This window comes from Lynx rufus, unplaced genomic scaffold (assembly GCF_022079265.1).
Source record: "Lynx rufus isolate CCGP_SWC_20201006 ecotype Redwood Valley unplaced genomic scaffold, mLynRuf1.p SCAF_4, whole genome shotgun sequence".
Taxonomy (NCBI): Eukaryota; Metazoa; Chordata; class Mammalia; order Carnivora; family Felidae; genus Lynx; species Lynx rufus.
Genome location: NW_025814856.1, coordinates 63,828,275 through 63,849,760, shown reverse-complemented (window position 1 = coordinate 63,849,760; position 21,486 = coordinate 63,828,275). Strand labels below are relative to the sequence as shown.

General features: G+C 49.8%; 1 protein-coding gene across 1 annotated transcript in view; it reads right to left on the bottom strand.

The window, feature by feature from the left end:
• Positions 1-21,486, bottom strand: part of ABCA13 (ATP binding cassette subfamily A member 13) — a 394,379-nt gene that overhangs the window by 23,534 nt on the left and 349,359 nt on the right. The window contains exons 56-59 of the mRNA XM_047096975.1: positions 21,101-21,251; positions 15,195-15,329; positions 12,622-12,725; positions 3,897-3,989 (exon numbers count right to left, since the gene is read on the bottom strand). Coding sequence (XP_046952931.1) covers positions 3,897-3,989; positions 12,622-12,725; positions 15,195-15,329; positions 21,101-21,251 — 483 coding nt within the window. The remainder of the gene's footprint in view (positions 1-3,896; positions 3,990-12,621; positions 12,726-15,194; positions 15,330-21,100; positions 21,252-21,486) is intronic.

Below are 21,486 nucleotides of genomic sequence, written 5' to 3'. Positions count from 1 at the left end.
CTGGGAATGCGTCCCCAATTCCCCGGGGATGGCGTCTCGGTGCCCACAGAGGCTGCTGTCAACCGGTCCCTGCCATCAGGTGGCCTCCACTCTGCTTCTGCTCTCCTTGGTATGCACACATGCACACATTCATCCATGCGTGTGAACACACGATTATGGCTCACACGTAAACTTATAAATTTATCTACTCCTTACCATAGGACAGTCCCTCCCGCAATGGAAGCCCCAGAACACAGACTGTCCGACCTAATGACCTTCCGTCAACTGAGGAAAGAATCCAGTCAGCAGCACGAGAGACTGTAGACAGCCACCCAACATCCACTTCCTTGCGTTCTTCCTTAACAGAAATCTAAGTTGATTTAAGTGGCAAAATGCCCAGCTAAATTCTACACTTCTCAGGCTTCCCAGTAACCAGGGCGACTGACAAAACATAAGAGCAGGTGTCCCCTCTCGCCTTTCCCTGCTTCCTCTTGTTGCCTAGAACAAGGGTGTGATGGATGGAGCTGCAGCAGCCATTCTGGGACCAAGAAAACCGTAAAGACGTGAGCCACTGAACCAGTGCCAATACCAGGTACCTCCGGACTTTTACTACATATAAAAAATGAATACGCTTAAGTCAGTGGATATGCTTACATCAGTGTGTCTGATGTTCTGTTCCTAACTGAAAGACAGAGCTCATAACTGGTACAGAAGATCAAAGAGATCCGAGAAGAAAAAAAAAGGAAGGAAGGTCTCCGAAGGAAAAGAGATCATATGATTGCCAAACAGAAGACAGATTGATAGGCAAATTTCCTTCCCAGAGCCAGAAACACAGGAAGAGAAGGATGATGAACGAATAGTAGTTTGTGAGGCCACGCTGAGGGGCTGGCCAAGGGGCTGACAGACAGGCAGCTTCTCTCATCTCAGAGACCTCGCACTTTACGAGTGGGGTGTCAGGGCGGCGCTGAGAACGGAGGAGGTGAAGAGTGCCCCAGGGAAGATCAACAGGAGAGCGTTGGCGGTGTAGACACAGGCACACGGCACACGTCCGTGTGGCCCCGGGGACGTGCACCTGAGGGGTGGGGAGGCGGGACGCTTGCCCTTGGAGCCTGTGGCTCAGGAGTCTCACCGGCCGCACTGGGACCCCAGCTCCGGGTACTGAATGGGGGTGTCTGAGAACACACACACACACACCACAGAACAAAGGAAACCAGAACGCCCCAGTTCAAATCCCAGCTCCTCCGCTCACCAGCCGGGAACACCCTCAATCTTTCTCTGAGTACGTTTTCTATAGCTGCAAAAGGGGGTGATAACAGTAGCCACCCAGGGCACTGTCACGAGGAGCTAACTACTTAACGTGCTTGATGCACTTCGAACTGGCTAGCACGCTCTACAGCCTCGATCTCTCCAGACACCGTGACCCACCACGTGACCCAGCGCGCGGGATGATCTAGACCAGGGCTTAGTCCCCTGCGGGGGAGAACAGCCAAAGAAGAGAGACCTCGGTGCGGCACAGGGAGGGGAGTGCTGGGCGCCGAAGACGGCATTCAGGGCGGGGCCGCTCCAGGAGCCAGTGCACGTGGGAGGCGGGGGCAGGTGTCTCCCCTGCCCTTGGAGTGCAGGGCGAGTTCCCGAGGCCCTGGCCTCCCTTCGGCTCCTCAGCTCCTGGCCTCCGGTACCCCATCGGGCGGACACCTCCCAGCCCGAGCTGACCTGGCGCACCCACCCCTGCATCCCCACCGGGAAACCCCTACGCTCCCGGTCCTAACCCCCACTCAGCTGTTCCCCCCCCCGCCCCCACCCCAATCCCAAACCCGGCTTATCCCAAGTTACCTCCTCACCCCTCTCCCCAGGGCCTCCCTCATCCCTGCCCTGCCCTCATTCTCTCCTCACTCTTTTCAAATGTCCTCAGTCGCAAATCACAGGTAGGCCCAGACTCCTCCCCTTGGGTCCCCAAGCACCTGCTGGGGGGAGGGGGGGCACCTCTGTGGCGGCTCTCACACTCACTGAGGGTAACACGCACCTCCGTGGGCGTGTTCTGGGTTTCCCGATGATCCCTCATGAAAACCACCGCAGAAGGGCCTCCCCGAACCCCGTCTCCTCCCGCTCCCCGCCCTCCTCCCGCTCCCCCTGCAGCTCCAAAGTATCAGCTTCTCCGCAGAACGCACGTGGCCTGAGCTAGGCTCCCCTCCATGTGCTGCATGCTCACCTAGGCTCGCAGCGACCCGTCCCCAGCCGGGGACACTCGGACAGACTGCCTGAGGCTGCATGTGCCCAGCGGCACCTGGCACACAGCATCGGGCTCTGCGGTAACTGGGCACAACCTGAATCTCTAATCACAGGGTGGAGATCTCAGACCCACAGGGCGGAGAGCTCAGACCCCCGGGGCGAAATCACATGCTGAGTCGGGGACAACAGGGCTGCAAGCCGAGGACTGGTGTCATATCTGCCTCACGCACCAGGATCAGCGTGCCCATGGGCTGTGCACAGAGTGGACACAGTCCACAGATGCCCTCCATGCAGCTTTCCTGGCCACAGGGCCTGCAGCTGGCACACAGGCTGGGAGTCCTGGGTCCATGGCGCGATTAACCCTTTACTTTTTATCTCATATTACGGAAACACAGGTAATCAGTTTATGGGCTGCAAGAAAATACCAACGTGACAAATTACGCTTTGCAACGTATCAAAGTTCGGTGTTTTGATGAATCACCCACGAGCCGCTTCTTGCTGTGTGTCATTCCACAGTCCACATTGCTAACAATCTGCCCTCAACCACCTGCCATGTCATCGGAACGGGAACCAGAAGAGAGGGAGCCTGTGCAGCACGGAGGCTAATTCTGCCTCGGCGCATCCTGGGGCCGGGCTCCGGCAGCCACCTTGAGAGAGGCAGGTCGTGAAGCTCAGACATAAATCACCCGGCAATCAGGCACGGGCTATAAAACTTTATGTAAGCATTCATAAAGGTGAGGGAGTGTGAAAGATTATTTTTCTTTTGATGACACTTATTAAAAATGAGCAGAGTGCATATTGAGAACAGTTTCCATCCAGCAGGCTCGATCTGACCAGCGGCTGACCCTGAGCCTCACGCGGCAGCGAGGCTGGCTGTCCCCGCGGTGCCCGACTCTGAGCCACCGGAAAAGGCGTGTTTGCTCCCCAGGCTGGAGAACCAAGCATTCGCTGATATTTTCTCCACGAAATAAAAACACTTCACCTTAATATATACGACTGTTTACTTAGCAAATCTCGGCTTGCAAATTCCAGCTTCAAAAAAAAAATGAATAAAATGAAAGCGGAAAGAGGTTTATCAACATATTAAAAAATTATTCTGGATCAGATACACCAGATTAGACGGTGAGTTAAGAGGAAATTCGAAACTGTGGAAACAGCTTGGGGGACACTGAATGCAAAAACCAGGGGACTAGGATGCAAAACTCCTCGTAGGAACTGTCAGCAACATCATGAAGATTCCGCAAAGTCCACGGAGAGGACGAAAATCGACCAAACAACTCTGGTCTCCTGTCCTGAATCCACAGAGGCCTTTCCAACAGCACAGCGGCTGGCAGGTAACACAGGCCCCCCACCTGCCCCGGACGGGGGCTACGGGGGTAGACAACCTCTGTATGAAGTATTCTGCACTGGCAAGGACACATTTTCTCCTCTTTTCATCCTGACGGTCACTTTGAGAGTGCCTGTCCTCCCGGAAGAAGCCCGTGAACGTGGTGGGAGGATGGCTGGGCTCCACGTGGGAGCTGCAGCCACGGTCGGTGGCCCGAAGGCCCCTCATCTCCCCAGGCCCCCGTCTCCTTCCTCCGCGGGAGGGGCTGGACCACTCTGGCTCGAAAGCATCACCGGTTGTGACTGACTCATGCAGTGAACAGATGAGGAGACATACACGTACACACACACTTACAACATACCTGCTTTTAAGGTGCTGAGGGGAGCCAAGGCACCGGAAGCTGCCGTTGACCATTATGGCCAGTCTCGTGCACAGGGCCTGGCATTCCTCCATGCTGGGGGGGACAGGACGAGAAGGGCATGAGCAAGTGCGTCCTCCAGGCAGCAAACCGTCCAAGCAACAAACACGTAGACAAAAACACTGCTGCTGTTGCTGAATTTTCTACATACCACCTCAAGAAACCCTCAATGAGCACTTTTAAAATGCGTGTTTTGGTGGGGGCACCTGGGTGGCGCAGTCGGTTAAGCGTCCGACTTCAGCCAGGTCACGATCTCGCGGTCCGTGAGTTCGAGCCCCGCGTCAGGCTCTGGGCTGATGGCTCAGAGCCTGGAGCCTGTTTCCGATTCTGTGTCTCCCTCTCTCTCTGCCCCTCCCCCGTTCATGCTCTGTCTCTCTCTGTCCCAAAAATAAATAAACGTTGAAAAAAAAAAATGCGTGTTTTGGGGCGCCAGCGTGACTCAGTCGGTTGAGGGTCCGACTTCGGCTCAGGTCATGATCTCACGGTTTGTGAGTGCGAGCCCCGTGTCGGGCTCTGTGCTAGCAGCTCGAGCCTGGAGCTTGCTTCGGATTCTTTGTCTCCCTTTCTCTGCTCCTCCCCTCTCAAAAATAAATAAATATTCAGAAAATAAAATAAAATAAAATAAAATAAAATAAAATAAAATGGATGTTTTATTTAGATAACCAATGACACAATTAACCAAAACTTACCAGTATTTCAAAATCCCAGGAACAATGGTTATTAGGAGAGAAACTGTTGCAATAGTACGAAAATATAAACTAAATCCAAGTGACCTTCACAGAAAATGTGCAAGTTTTAAGAAAAAAAAAAAGCAATAAGATCTACTAATGAACCTAAATGAAATCTTGAATCAATAAAAGGATGTGTCAAGAAAAAGAAAAAAGTGAATATATTTTAGATAAAGGAAATTATTATAAATGAATATTACTGTGATATAAAAATTATTGCAACATAAAATAGTATTAGTATATGTCAGTATAAATATAAAACATGATAGGTACATGAATATAAATGTAATAAATGAATTTTATATAAAATATATATGTGAATTCTATTTTACTATAATATATAAAATAAAATATAACAAATTACATTGTAATTTGCAGCTATAATTTGGTTTGTGATATTATATAACATTATCTTGGTATAAAATATGTAATAAAGATTTGTAACTTGTAATAGGGTTATTATAATTATATAGAAAATAAAATAAATTATAATAAGGTTATAGTATAATGCCAATCAAAATTATAAAGCATACCTTCAAAATTATTTAGTGAGAGGTAGAAAAACTGTGAACAAGAAGAACGATAAGAGTTGCTCCAGAAGATATTTAACATTTGTTCTAAGGCTCAGATAATTCAAGGAAGGCAACAGGCTTAGGAGTTACAAGGCAGATCATTAGAAGAAGAAAGGCTGTGCAGAACTAAACAGTCACATCTTAAACACATAAGTGGATGGGAACATTCCTTCTAAGCATCAGCGACGGAAGAGACTATGAAAGAAAGTGCTTGGTAGTTGACAATGCAAAAGTGCAAACTTCTAATAAGTCTGTCAAAACACAGCTAACGAACGTTAAAAAAAAAAAACTACAACAAAATAAACTTAAAAAAAATTTTTTAAGGGGAAACTGGGTGGCTCAGTGGGTTAAGCATCCAACTCTTGGTTTCGGCTCAGGTCATGATCTAAGCCTGCTTGGGATTCTCTCTCTCTCCCTCTCTCTCTGTCCTTCCCTGCTTGCAGTCTCTCTCTCTCTCAAAATAAATAAACTCAAAAAGAAGTAAAAACACAACTACAACAAACGCAATGCGTGAGGGTAGATACATTCAGTATATATTAAAGTTCATTTATTTATTTTTTTTAATTTTTTTAACGTTTATTTACTTTTGAGACAGAGAGAGACAGCGCATGAATGGGGGAGGGTCAGAGAGAGGGAGACACAGAATCTGAAACAGGCTCCAGGCTCTGAACTGTCAGCACAGAGCCCGACGCGGGGCTTGAACTCACGGACTGCGAGATCATGACCTGAGCCGAAGTCGGCCACTTAACCGACTGAGCCACCCAGGCGCCCCTCATTTATTTATTTTTGAGAGAGAGAGAGAGACAGAGAGAGAGAAAAAGAGAGGACACACACATGCGGGGGAGGGACAGAGAGAGACACAGAATCTGAAGTCTCTGAGCTGTCAAGAGCCTGATGTGAGGCTTGAACCCATGAACCATGAGATCATGACCTGAGACGAAGTTGGCCATTTAACTGACTGAGCCACCCAGGCGCCCCAATACATTCGGTATACAGAACTGTTTTTGTTAGCGTAAAAATGAAACTATAAAAAATGCAATCCTGGAGGAAGGTCAAATATAGTGACTATTCAAAGTGTCCACAGGTAATACACATCCTGACAAATTAGAAACTTAACCATCAAATAAGTGAGCTTAAAATTCTCTTCCAGCCAGAAAGTCATTTGCCAAATGTGCCTTTTGTTTGTTGCACAGGGAAACACTGTTTCCCCTATCTGCGGTGCAAATACAAACAATGAATTCTCGGATCAAAAAAATACCTGCAAAGTTAAAAACATCGTCTCAACAATCCCAACCTCATATACTGCTGGTGGGAGTGAAAAATTGGCATGATTTTCTGAAAACCCAATTTGGCACTAATCTCTTCTAGGAACTTATGTTAGGAAACACAGAAGATAGGAATGCATATAACAAGTTATTTATAAGAGTAAAAATCCAGAAACCGCTTCTGTAATAGGATAATATGATACTCAGATAAATGGGGGTGCGTCCATGTGTTGAACAGCCATTCAAATGAGGTTTTCTAAACTCCATTAGTTGCACAGAAAAAAAGTAATGATACAGCATGGCAGCACGTGTTAGGAAACTTGAACACGAATGTGACGGGGCGGGGGGGAAGGGAAGGCAAAACACATGAAAAGGTTGACATTGACGATACCTGAAAAGTGAAATTCGTGGTGCAATTCCTTTGCTTCTGCCACTATGTGCCATCCAAATCCCCTACAGGAATCAGGTATTATGTTCACTGTTCGGGAATGGGCGTAAAGCCCGTCTGCTCATTACGTCACGGGACATTCAGATCAAGGTTATATTGGTCAGCCTCCCATGCAGCTAGAGGCAGACGTGTGACAACTCGGGTCAATGGGAAGTACAATTTCTGGGTCACGTCAAAATAAGGCAAGCCGCTTGCCCTGGGTTTGGGTTCTTTCTACTTTCCATGAGCTGGACTAGAAAGTCAATTTCAACCATCCAGATGAGGCAAACTCACAAGTGAATAAGTGAAATGCTGGAAAGCCTCGGAATCCTTGGATGACCTTGGGCTCCATCATAGCCCACCATCATGAATTGTTAGTGGAGGAGAGAAAAACACGTCTGGTCTGAGCCACTGTAATTTGGGGTCTGAGTTATAGTAGTTTAACATGGGGTCTAAGGAATACGTGCTATTCATATTCCAAACACGCTTTATAAATCTTTTTTTAATGTTTATTTATTTTTGAGAGAGATAGAGAGACAGAGTGTGATCAGGAGAGGGGCAGAGAGAGGGAGACACAGAATCCGAAGCGGGCTCCAGGCTCCGAGCTGTCAGCACAGAGCCTGACGCGGGGTTTGAACTCACGAACTGTGAGATCATGACCTGAGCCCAAGTTGGATGCTTAAGTGACTGAGCCGCCCAGGCACCCCAAAATAGGCTTTATAAATCTTTTTGTGCAAACATATCTTTCTCTGTTTCTTTAATAAGTTCCAATTTAAAATTTTCATGAGTGCATCGTAGGTGTTCTAATTAAAGTGGGAGAACGTGAAGTTTTCTCTATCACATCCTTATGCATCTCAGATGAACAGAGATCCAAATAACAACCGATCTTAATTACGACCTTGGAGTAACGACGTGGTAATTTCAAATGAGTTGTTATTAGCTGTCAAACAAATAAGGTCTAAACAGCAGGTGGGTTACCATGACATCTCTGCCCAGAGGGCAGAGACTGAGAGATTTTGAGGACTTTCAGCAGCAGGAAGAACATCCAATGCCAGGTGCTCTACAGCAGTGAAATAATCTGTGACTATTTACTCTGAGAATGAACACCGTGCTTCCTTCGGGTGGTCAGGCTGGCTGGAACAGAGCTCTCTCTGGTCAGGGGCGCGAGGAGTCAAGGGCTTAGCATGGAGCATACGGTACAAGCCCACAGTCCTCTAGGTAAGTAGTGAGAAGAGAAACAGAGACAGGACCTCAAAATTAAGGGGAAACTGTGCAATTTGGAGACTTTTCAGCTGCAGGCAGCTGTCTCAGAAGCACAGAATCAGTCACTGGCTGCTGCACTCTCCATTAATCGTGAGTCATTTAGATCTTTGTATTGCATGAATATGGGCAGATTTATAGAAATGAAGACACATCGTTAATGTGAAACCGCATTAACGGGAGGACGTAGGACAGAAATTACAGTGATGTACGGTCTTCCTGAGAACTGTCCGTAATAATCATACGCTATGTGGAAATCAAAAGGGATTTTTAACGTGACCCCCACTTTATCCACTCTTAGAACCCACATATGAAAATGAGGCCCTAACAAATACCGGCCTGATAAATGCAGGAATGCAGAGAGTTTCCAGAATTGGCACGGCCAGAGGATCGTTTTAAGCAAAAACGTACGTATATTATAAGGTAGAGGGTTTGCCACATTTGTTTCATTTCAGTGTGACATTTTATTTTCTGAAAAGAAACAGAACCAAGACAAAAGTCAAGGGCAGGACTTCTGGCTACAGCCAAGTGAAAAACCTGGCACATCTTTTCCCCCCAAATCAACTCGAAAGCTGGACACAATGAAAAAAACAACCATTTCGGAATGTTGGAAACTGTCTAGAAGGATGCAACGGTCTGAGAAACGCTTACCACTGACGAACAGCTGCACGGCCAGCTTTACACACGTGCGGCTACTGGCAGAACAAGGCAGCCCACGAGGACCGGGAGCTTCTCTGCGCTCAACTGGGACCCATACCCAGCGACGCCGTCAACATTGGTGACTTGTGTAGAGCCCAGCAGACAAGAAGGGCCAAGAGCTCCAGTATCTGGCCTGACAGTGCCTGCATTAGCTCATGTGTCACTGGGGCACACGCCTAGCCTACTGAGGCTGCATGTGCACGCAGTAGAGGCCAGAGAGCGGCCACGCCAGCCACATGCCCCACATGAACCCAGAGGCTAGCCACACGCACATCCAGAGCCCAGCGGCACCCTGGAGAAGGCAAGACTAGGCCACGTGAGGAGGTCTGAAAGGGGAACATCCTCCCTTGGGCACACACGGACCCGCCGGTAGAGGACAGATAGGGGCTGGCGTCAGGTGGCTGAGGGCCGCCTCTGTCTATGTAATAAAAGCAGGTGGCTTTGAGGAATCCGGGCTTCACAAAATGAGCACAGAATTTAACACACAAACTGAAGAGCGTCACTGGGAGCTACTCACTGCAGGGGAAAGAGATTCCGCAGATTCATCCCAGGCAGAGACACGCAGACAGACAGACACACGAAAGGGACAGACAAACCAAGAAGAAGAAAACCAAGAAAAAAAAAATAATAAATAAATAAATAAATAACATGGCAATAACGACAACTTCTGGGAAGGAGAAGAATCAGAAACCAGAGAGGCTACGATTTATTAAATATTGTGAAATACCCAGTTTTCAACAACAACAACAAAAAACTATAACCTGTAAAATTAACAAGAACTTGTTATCCATACTCAGAGAGAAAAGCAGTCAGCAGAAACTATTCCTAGGTGCCCCTAAATGCTAGATTTAGCAGAAAAAAATCTTCAATGAAGCAACTCTATGTATGCTCGAAGCACTAAAGGAAACAATGTTTAAAGAATGTTTTTTTAGACGACAATAGAGTTTCTGAAGTAGACTGAATTTTTTTTTTAAAAATACCAAATGAATTTTTTTGTTGTTGAAGAGTATAAATGAAAGGAAAATTTCACTATGGGGCCCGCGGCAAATCTGGGTAGAAGAAGAAAGCATCAGTGAACCTGAAGATTATCGAGTCTGAAAAGAGGGAAAAAAAATATTTAAAAGAAATGGGACAGAAACACAGATCTGCAGGACACCATTGTACATGCACAGAAAGTACCAGTGTGTGGAAAAGGAAAGGAAAGATAGAAAGAGGCAGAAAAAAATATTTGAATAAACAACTACCAAAATATCAACACAGTAGGTGAAATGCATTAACCTACACATCCAAGAAGCGCCATGAACCTAAGGAAGGATACCCGGAAGGATGTACATCTGGACACACTGGGGTTTAACCGTGAGAGTCGGAGAGAAAAGTCCTGAGACGCACAACCCAGGAACGACCCAGGATGTACCAGGAAGCATCAGAAGGGATGCTGGCCAGCTTCTTCTAAGAGACAACGTAGGTGAGAAGACAGAGGTGACACGATCATCTGGACAATGTGAACGAAAATCACACTTCACTAGGGTGGCTACAATCAAAAAGACAGAGTGTTGACAAGAATCTGCACAAACCAGGAGCTTCATCATTGTTCCCGGGAATATAAGACGATGAAGCCACATTGAAACACAACGGTGTTCTGCGATTTCTTAAAGCGTTAATCACAAATTTACCACACGACCCAGCCATCTGACCCCTAAGACACTGTCCGTACAAAGACATTTATAAGACTGCTCACAGCACCTTATACAATCCAAGGGACTATTGACAGGGGAAGACCAGACAAATGAGGTCTGGCCACACAGCAAGCGAAAGAAGCCAGATACAACAGACTACACTTTTTATGATCTCGTTGGCATGAAATATCCAGAAGACACATTTGAGCTAAAGAGTCTGGGACTTTGCTCAGGGATGATCTGAAAACAAACGTTGAGAACACGTTGGAAATGCCCTAAACTGGATTACAGTGACAGGTGCACAGAACTCTCACTTTCCTAAATAAAACCCCCCAAAAAACAAAAAAAAAATCATTGAATGGTACACTTAAAGTGGGTAAATTATAGGGTTTGTAAATTACATCTCAGAAAAAAAAAAAAACCTGTTTTAAGAACTGGCAGTGTTTCAGGGCCCCTGGGTGGCCCATTCAGTTGAACAGCTGACTTCAGCTCAGGTCATGATCCCATGGTTCATGAGTTCGAGCCCCGCTTTGGGCTCCCTGCTGTCAGTGCAGAGCCTGCCTCGGACCCTCTGTCCCCCTCTCTCTGCCCCATCTCAACTTGTGCATGCTCTCTCTCTCTCCAACCCCCCCCCCAAAAAAAAACTGGCAGCATTTAGTCCAGTAGTGAAAATTCAGGGACGATGGACAATAGACAAACCCTCAGGGAATAAGAGAAGATTTAAAAAAAAAAAAAAAAACAGTGCAAAGAAGGTGAGGAAGCATCTGCTCTCACATGAAGCGACATGTGTGAACGGCGTCATCCTGTAAGGAAATACGGGTTGACTTTGCTCGGACCCTCACAGTCACCACTGGCACCTATTACAGGAACAGGGTCTGAGATGGACATGTGGTGGGATCGTGCATGTAGACGTACAGCTCGCAAGAGGATTTTCACATAAACTGATGATGCCAGGGCCTTCGGCAAAGTCTCCTGAGCCTCCGCACAGACCTCACACTACCTTGGCTTCACATCTCACCTCTGGCAACAAGGGGTGGATGGCCTGCTGCGGCACAGACTTGGTGCGGGGCACCCCCCCCCCAGAGCCCGGGGTCCCCAGGATTCACCTGTCTGGCTAGGAATTCCCAGACTGCAAGGCCCTGGCTGCCCTTCACACGGGCCACTTCTCAAAGTTGTGTTTTCACTGAGCAGCCTTGAAGGACGAGGTATCATCTCCCCCAAACCCAGAGCTGGCTTGTTCATCAGCTGCCCTCAAGAGGAGGGTCACCACGCAGGCGTCGTCTGGGTACTGGGGGGGGGGGAGCCGAACCAGCGGGACCTTGTTGACAGTGAGTAATACAAATTTTCACCTCTGACCCAGGAGGCTCGTGTCCTCTGGAAACATCCAGGAACTTGGCCTGCCAACTTTGTTAGCTTGTGAGTAAGGCAGAATCTTGGCTCCTTCTCAGCTCCTGACGTTGAACTCAGGGCGTGTGTTACTCACACACAGTCAAAGCCATAAAGCCTGATCCCCATTACACCCCAGATAAATCACACTGCGCTGTCCACAAACGGGTTTGATATAACCTGAGACTCGAGGTGTGTGGCCTAGCACGGTGTGGCATAAAGTAAAAACATAGGCCAAGGACTCTGAAATCTAATCGGAATATTGATTCTGTGAGGAAGAAAACAGGGGGCCAAATTCAGAAACTTGTGACGCTTTCATTTCAGCCGAGTCTGCTGCTGAGGTTAAAGGTCTTGGACGGGCAGGCACCGAATCCCGGCCTCCGGAGGACCAGGGCAAGAGTGTGCCTGCGACAGACCGCCGGGCTCGTGGTCCGGCCACGCCACCTGCCAGCTGTTGGCCTCGGTTATGCTACCGGATCCGTCTCCGTTTCAGAGTCCCAGCCTACACGTGGGGCTCAAGACTCCATCCCCATCACCGCAGGGCTGTCCAGAGGCAGGGTCACGTGGGTAGCACGGGCCTGGCCCCCGCTGCTCCGCCGCCCTTGCCGGCCCCCCAGCCGCGGTCCCAGATTGGCCAACGGGGGCCACGGCTCACCTGTGTGAGGTCAGCACCACCGCACAGCCTTGGCGAACCTCCTGCCTAATCGCATCCCACAGGAACCGCTTCGAGCAGGGATCCATCCCGGAGCTGGGCTCGTCCTGAGGGAGAGAGCACACGGTGACGGCGCTGGGAATGCACGTCAGGACGGACAGGCCCGGCCCCGCCAGGAGGGCAGCCACAGCGCATCTGGACACAGTCAAGCCCCCCCCACCCCGCCCGGCGGTGAGGACGGCCCCCCTCGATGCATCGTCCGCCTGCACTGGGCTTCACGGCCATCCACCTCAGAAAGACACGCAAAAGCAGAAACAAGCTTTACTCACTTTGCACCAGCGGGTAAAGTGAGGTTCCTGGAAGCTGGGGCTTTCTCCTTCAATAAGCACCGGAGCACTTACTCAACCGTGTTTGAGAGAGATGGCTGTGGACCGCGTGATGCATTTCTGGGCTTGTTGCGGTCAGGGAGTACTGAACACATTTTTCTTAAGAGCTTAGGGTCATCAACTTCCCCAAAGACAGAAATGGATGGGAAGCGGACAAAAACATGGCACTGAGCAGGGAAACAGCACCTGTGTTTTCTGCACGCCGGGTGATCTACGAGGGTAGTTACAAACTCAAGCAAACAGAAGCTATGATCATGCCTCGCTCGGTGAGAAAGAGGATGTGTAGTTGGGCGTCTTCCTGACCCCGTGCCGGACACTTGTCTTCTCTCCCGGGGGGTGGAGGGGTGGGGGAGGGGGAGTGTGAAGGCCCTTCAGTGAGTGTCTTTAACCAGATGCTCTGAGTACTCCCCGACATCCCAGTCACCACATGTGCGGTGGCCATGCATGTCATGTGCACAACTTCATGGATGGCTTTCACGGAGTCCAACAGACAGGACCGTGTCAGGACCACGTGCAGATGAGGAGGCATGCACTCAACGTGCCAGGCTGCGTGCGTGCAGAGAGTTGCAGAAGCAGACTCTGGACCCTCACAGCTGACTCCGGTCCCCAGCTTGACCCCTGGCCCAGAGTCTAGGGCAACCAAGGAGCTGAGAGCAAGGCTGTGAGAAGCAGACGGGGGCTGTGGTGAGCCGGGGACAGGAGTCCCCATCCGAACTGAGGACACATGCCTGGCAAGGCAGAACATGGGGACATTCTGCAGACACCATGCCTTGTAAACGCTTCTTATATGGAAAACCTAGTTTACACCCCGCAGACCCAGGCAAGGGTTTGTATTCACTACCGGGTGTCAGAATGTGGCATTCTGCAACAGTCCTTGATTTGGACCTTGCAAAGAAGCAAACTTAGAGCAAAGAAGAAAGAAAGAAAGAAAGAAAGAAAGAAAGAAAGAAAGAAAGAAAGAGGGAGGGAGAGAGAAAGAAAGAGAGAGAGAGGAAGGGAGGGAGGGAGGGAGAAAGAAAGAAAGAGAGAGAGGGGGAGGGAGGGAGGGAGGGAGGGAGGGAAAAAGAAAGAAAGAAAGAAAGAAAGAAAGAAAGAAAGAAAGAAAGAAAAAGAAAAAGTCCTCCAAAAGTCCAGAAGACACCTCATTACCTAATGAGGGCCACTTTTCCAATGCGGGCCTCTTGAATCCCATTTCCATTTAATGAACAAGAACAGAAAGAAGAAAAGAATTTGTTACCCACACGTTTTGAAGGCTCTCAGACTCTGTACAAGTGGGAAACCATGAGATACACATCAGTGATTCATACCCTGTCTACGGCACCCAAACAGTGGCTTTTATGTACTTCCTGTTTGAAGGATATTACTTCTAGCTAACTTTGAAATGCAAGACAATTGCCTTTATTTCTCGATCCCCCCACCACGAATTCATGCTTTCATCTAGCCAAGCTGGAATAACTCCGGTTCCCAGATTACAGACAGCCTTGTCTCAAAGCCACTGCATACAGGCTCCACTGTCTTGCTGAACAACCTGCTGTCCCCGCCACATCCATCCTGCCCCCGATGCCCGCCATCAAGATTCACCACGGATTCATGTCACTGCAGCTGGGACAATCACATATCTGCAGGTAGAAAAACACTCAAAAACAACACACTAGATGGCAAACATATATTGATTTTCAGATTATAGGTGAATCCTGATACCATTCTAAAATACTGCTTTTAGGGGCGCCTGGGTGGCTCAGTCGGTTGAGCGTCCGACTTCGGCTCAGGCCATGATCTCACAGTTCGTGGGTTTGAGCCCCGCATCGGGGTCTGTGCTGACAGTTCAGAACCTGGAGCTGATTCCAATTCTGTGTCTCCCTCTCTGTCACTCCCTTGCTCGTGCTCTCTCTCAAAAATAAATGTTAAAAAAAATTTTTTTAATAAAATACTGCTTTTAATGGTAAATATTTATTGAACCTTCAATTAGGTCAGTAACAGGGACTCTATCAAAAGACATTTTTTTTTTTTCTGTAAAATCCCAATGCTTTTTTAGAATCTGTTTGGGAAACGTTGCCTTAGGGCAAAAGAGCATTATTAGTGCAGACAACCAACACTGCCAGTTTGAATTTCTTTCCCAGAGGGGCTCTGAGAAGTTAAAAGCATCTTATCTGAAGATCCCCGCAGACCACTGGGATCTCCCCTACTCACCAGTAAAAGCAGGTCGGGTCTGCCCAGCAAAGCCAAGGCCGTAGACAGCTTCCGCTTGGTCCCCCCACTGTAGGTGGCCACCAGCTTGTCCACGTGGGCTTCCAGGTGTAAACGCCTCACCAGGTCCCCGGCGACCTGCAAACGAGGCGCTGTTGGTGAATGCATCCCCGTTGGCCCAGGGCACCCCGCCCCCCTACCCCCTGGACCAGGCTCTCAGCCCTGAGTGCCCTCCCCTCCTCCTGCTGCCCCTGCCCACCTCCCACGCACACCTCCCTTCACCTCCCCAGGCTGGCAGAGAAGGAGCGGGTGGGGGTGGGGGCTCTGCTGGGGTGCCTGGGGGGCATCACAGCCTTGGCCAGAGCACACGGGGCTGGGGCGGGGGAGAGGGGGGCAGAGAGGGTCAGAAGTACAGTGGGGCCAGGGCCCCGATGCACAGCCGCACACAGGCGAGCCGAAACCAAGACTGAGGAGGAAGTGAGGGAATAAACCAGACAGGGGAGTGGGCAGGACGGGACTTCGAGGGAGCAGAGAACTGAGAAGGGAGTTTTCACTAGTCACAGGGGCAAGAAATGCCCCCTTCCATCCTTGGAGCTGCCGGAGACGGCCCTGCGGGAGGTTGGCAAGGGGAGGGCATGATTCTCAGCGGACACTGCTGGAAGCTGCATGAGGCCAGAAGACGGCGACCCCCTGCCCCACCCCCCACAGGAGAGGGTTCCCACCAGAGCACGCAGCAGGCTCACGGCCTCCTCCTTTCCCCTCCCCGCCCCACCCGCACCTGCCGCGCCCGCTTGCGCCCGTTGCCCTCCGGGGGGGGGGGGGCGGGCGTGTGCGTACAGCCCTTCCGCTCCGACGCCCGCCAGAATTTGGGCACGCTACATTTTGTGTTTTCGGTTCCATCCACGGGGTCGCTGCTTCCTCTGGGGGCTGGGACTGAGCAACCACTGGGCTTCTAGCCCCACGCAGTTTAAAAATTTGACAAATGTGGGGGCGCTGGGGTGACTCCGGCGGGGGGAAGCGTCGGACTCTTGATTTTGGCTCAGGTCGTGATCTCACAGTCATGGGTTCAAGCCACACATCAGGCTGTGTACTGAGCGAGGAGGCTGCTTGGGATTCTCCCTCTCCCCCCCCGCCCCCCACCAATCGCACTGTCTCTCTGTCTCTCTCAAAATAAGTAAACTTTATTTTTTTTTTTAATTTGACAAATGTGTTCTACCTAACTCTGGCGACCACAGAGCCATGAACGCACTACGTCAGTTTCGCTTGCTTATGTACCACCATATAACCAAACTGGCCAAGATCATATCTTCATTCAAATATAGGAGATTTGGGGAAGAATATAGGAGAGTTGGGGAAAACTCTCTGTCCTCAACAACTGATGAAACGTAGGATAAACTAAATATGGGTAAAAAATAAAATAACTAAATCAAATACATTTTTGAATAAATGATATGAACTACCAAATGTATTTTTTTAATAAGTGCATAAAAGTTGGGATAATAATAATAATAGTGTCAGTGATGAAATATTGAGAATGTCTAAGAATACTGGCACAGGAGTACCCGGATGGCTCAGTCGGTGAAGCGTCAGACTTGGCTTCCGGTCATGATCTCGCGGTTCGTGGGTTCCAGCCTCATATCAGGCTCTGTGCTGACAGCTCGGAGCCTGGAGCCTGCTTCGGATTCTGTGTCTCCCTCTCTCTCTGCCCCTTCCCCACTTGTGCTCTGTCTGTCTGTCTGTCTCTCTCTCTCAAAAAGAAGTAAACATTAAAAAACATTTTTTTAGATATTGGGACAACATTGATGCCTCCCAAGGAAACCCCCCACATAAACCACTCCACAGCTTTATTTGTGCAGCCGCACAATAACACCAAAAAAAATAAGAATGTCGAGGACTGGTCTAGTTAACAGTGTAAGTCAAGGGAATGCAGAGAATTTCTGAATGAGCCCGTCTAACTACAATGGCTTATTTTTCTGGAACCAGGAAACGTAGGTCCCGTTTTTCCAAGCTCACAAAAGGCTAAACAATGCAACTGACAGATCCTGGATGCCAGGGCCAGGGAAGAGTCCAGAAGACATAGAACAAATACATTGGGTTCAATCCCGGGATGCCCTAGGAATTGTGGTCAGCAAAATACCATGTCAACCTCAAAATGTATTGAGCTTAAAGATTCTCTCTTTCTGCTATTATGTATTTCTCTCGCATAGTGTTCTTTTTTTTTAAGTTTATTTGTGGGGGTGGGGGTGGGGGGAAGAACACAAGCAGAGGAGGGGCAGAGAGAGAGAAGGAGAGAGAGAATTCCAAGCAGGCTCCCCACTGTCAGTGCAGAGGCCGACGTGGGGCTGGGCCTCTCGAACCGTTAGCTCATGAGCTGAGCCAAAATCAAGAGCCGGACGCTTAACCGACTGAGCCCCCCAGGCGCCCCTCTCCCATAAAGTTCTAAGTTGTACTCCATTTAAGTCCAGAGTGTGCGATTCATTCATCCTATATGCCCGGTGCGTGATCGTGACCCACACTTAGTACATCTTTGTAAGGATCATCTAACCCAAAATAAACCGCCCGGAGGTCCACATACGTATTGGTTCGCTTACAAGCAAAATTCTTTCCTCTACCACACTGACGGCCAAATCAAAGTTTCCTGTGACAGTAAAGATCAAACTAAGAAGGAAAAAGGGGCCCAGGATTTAGGACAGAAAGCCTTTCTTCCAACCCCACCCCGACTTTCCTCCAGGTCCCCGTTCCTCCTGCCGTAACTTCTAGCTCCCTCTAGGAAAACTGTGTGCGAGTGGAAGAAACTTCCAGGATAAAAGGCGTGTCGTGGAGCAAACAGTAGGTGGTGAGACACAGCAGGGGGCTCCCCTGATAGGACCTGCGGGTGGTGTCACAGCACAGAGACGAAGGGCTCTCTGCCCCTTCCGTCCCAAACTACGAAACCCCAGGCCTCATCCCCATCAGCACCGGGGTTTGGCAGTTTGGGTATCACAATAACCCTTAAATTATCATCCCTGTTTGTCTAGCATGCCAGAACATGTCACCCCTGTCTCCTGGATCCTTTTGCTATAACCCAATGTATTTTTTAAACATCAGGTTCATTGAATTCAGGTTCAAATATGATCCCTGTCCAAAAAAAAAAACCTAAGAGGTGTGTGGACAATGGGGAGAAACTGAAAACCGTTACACCAAGCCTCAATTTGAGCCAAATGAAGACAGCCTCTCTTTCCCATCTAATGGAACTTGTGGAAGTTTGCAGGGGGAGGAAGGGGGACTATACGCAGAAGATCCAAGAGTGGGCTATATGTGAGCTGGGACCCTGGGATGCAGACCAGCCTGGGTGCCGAGGCGGTGGGGGGGTGGGGGGGGGAGGCAGGGGTGGGAGGGGTGCGGTGGGCTCTCAGGAGGGGCTTCCCGCAGGCACAAGGGGGCCTCTGGAATCACAGTGGACCCAACTGTGGCTGCCCAGGTTACCGTGAAGGTGGACGTCAGCCCGGGGGAGAGAACCGAGGTGAGCGGCAGATAGGCCAGGGAAAGATCAACACCCCGGCTGGGAGTCCGGGAGGTGAGGCCCCCCTGGGGGCAGCTCCAGCCCTGAGGGAGATGTGTAAAGGAAGCCCCTTGGGCTAAGGGGCCACAAGGTCACTCCACACAGTTGCTACTTCCTTAGCCAGCAAGGGGCATAGAAAGGAAAACCCAGCCATTCAGGGAACAAGAAATTCCGTCATCTTCGACAAGCAGCCGGCATGTTACTCAGCATCAGGATAGCGTCTTAATCAGGAACTCGTACTCTGGGGGCACCTGGGGGGCTCTGTCAGTTAAGCATCTGACTCTTTTTTTTTTAATTTTTTTTCTTCATTTATTTTTGAGAGAGAGAGAGAGAGATAGAGACAGAGAGCAAGGAGAGGAGGGGCAGAGAGAGAGGGAGACACAGCATCCGAAGCAGGATCCAGGCTCGGAGCTGTCAGCACAGAGCCCCACGCGGGGCTCAAACCCACAAACCGTGAGATCGTGACCTGAGCCGAAGTCGGACGCTCAACCGACGGACTCTTGATTTTGGCTCAGGTCATGATCTCAAGGCTCATGAGTTCGAGCCCTCTGTGCTGACAGTGGGGAGCCCGCTGGGATTCTCTCCTTCCCTCTGCCCCTCCCTCTCTCTCTCCCTCTTTCAAAATAAATAAACAAACTTAAAAAAATTGAAAACAAAAGGACACTTACTCTGGAGCTGGTTTGTATGATTTCAAAAGAAAACCCCTCCCCATTGTAGCCATTCTAGCTGAGGCGGGTCTCAGCTACCTGCCTCTCAGCTTCCCCATTTGCACCCTTTCTACCTCATATGGCTGCTGTGAAATACTTAAAATAAATACTGAAGTGTTGGCTAAAAGTCTTGTTTTCTGTTATTTAATGATAACAATAACAATAATCCCTTCTGGTCACCTGGTGACAGGTGCGTTAGAACGGGGACGTTTGCTCTAGACTTCCCGCATTTCTAAAGTTTACAGGAGAGGGAAGGTTGCCATAAAGGGAGCCACATCCTCCGGGAACACGTGCTGACATCTTGAAAAGCTCGGGGCAAGCAGCAATCCTCTCTCGCGGTTTCGGGAAGGAAACGAAGACAGTTCCTCATCGGCCACCGTTACGATAACTTCTCTCTGTGGAGGGGGCTCAGGAAGAGGAGTCTGGAAGACCGCCGACACTCAGGAGGGAATCGCCCCGTATGACAGGCAGCACCAGGCCTCACTCTATTGGCAAGAACTTTTCCAAGCGTGCATTTCCCCCGGGACGGCAAAGGGGCCAGCTTGTGGCGTTCGCCAAGCATCTCCCTCTTCAATCAAACACGAACCCGGGGGAGCTGACAGAGACAAACGCCTTTTAAAGACTGAGCTCTCATGAGTCCCGGATCTCAACAGTTGTACAAATGAGCAGGCCGCCAGGGGGGGCCCGTTGTCCTTGCTTCCTGACGGCGGCAGGTGGGTGAAGGGACCCGGGTCCTCGAGGACCAGGAGGGCTTCTGCTTTACTTGCTCTTAACTTACAGAACATTGGTAAGAGAAGAAGGCTGAAGAAGATGACAGAACAGCGCTCGAGTGAATTTTCATGGACCAGGGAAGGTGAGGCTGTTAGTTTTGTCTCCTGTGAATTCTGGGACGCTCCCTCCCTGCAGAATCACGTCGCAAATGCACCGCAAACGCCGCTTACTTCTGCTCCTTGTTCAGAATCCAGGAATGCAAGGAGCATTCCAGAATCCCTGCAAGGAGCAGGAAAAGGAAAACTGCGCCTCAAGCACCTGCCGTTCCAGCGGCTTCCGCCTGGCACGTCCTCTGAGCTGTCGATCAAGGCTGTCAGCTCGGCTTGGCTGACCACTGCACAGAGGCCTCCTGCGTTCTCGGGGCTGCGTCCACCCCCTCCTCCCACAGAGACGGAGGAAGGGGGTGATCTGCAGTCTCTGGCACTTCTCCATCCTCTGGAGCCCACCCGGGAAGGAGTCAGGCTGGCAGGTGTCAGCCCGCTCACCAGGAAGTCCTCCTCCTGACGTCCCAGTCCCCCCCACCCCACTGGCCTTCTTTCTGTACAGTCTGCACCCTTCTCTGTAAGCCCCGGCAGCGGGTCTATGAGCTCTGTTCCCGAATGAAAGCAACAGTCCAGGAAACTTGAAAGGCACTTGGAGAGGAGACAAAGTTGCAAATGATGTCACCCTTAACCCCAAGTGACTTCCGCACTCAGATCTCTATTTTCAGTACGTAACTGAAAACGACACAACCATCGTGACTGCGTTTCCTTCCGTGTAATCAGATCGGAAACATCTTTCAGGTATGTTTATCATTTATCTATCAGGTCAGAGAGCTGTGCTGGGACCAAAGGTGTTCGCCGAGCATAGCTCAGCGGGAGGCTTTCCTGGAAAACCTCAGGGAGACTTACCTGAGAAATGCAGGAGTTGGGAACCCCGCGGAGGGTACAGTAATAACGGAGGTGTTCCCAACCAGTCAGGAACTCGTCCAGGGCGTCCTGCTGCGGACAGTAGCCCATGCGAACACCTGCGGCGCCCGCCAAAGACAGATCCACGGTCTCTCTGCAACGAGAAACAGCAGCACAGTCCAGAAAATTTGGCTCCCCAGACATACATCATCCGGTTCTCCAACCTGGTTCATCAAAGAGAAGTTCACTGCAGTTCATACAATGCAACTAATCAATTTAGCGTAAATGGTTCGATGAATGGGTAGCAACCCACGTGCCCAGGCGTGGCTCTGAGGCCACGACTGCTTTTTATGTAAAAAAAAAAAAAAAATAGGGGCGCCTGGGTGGCG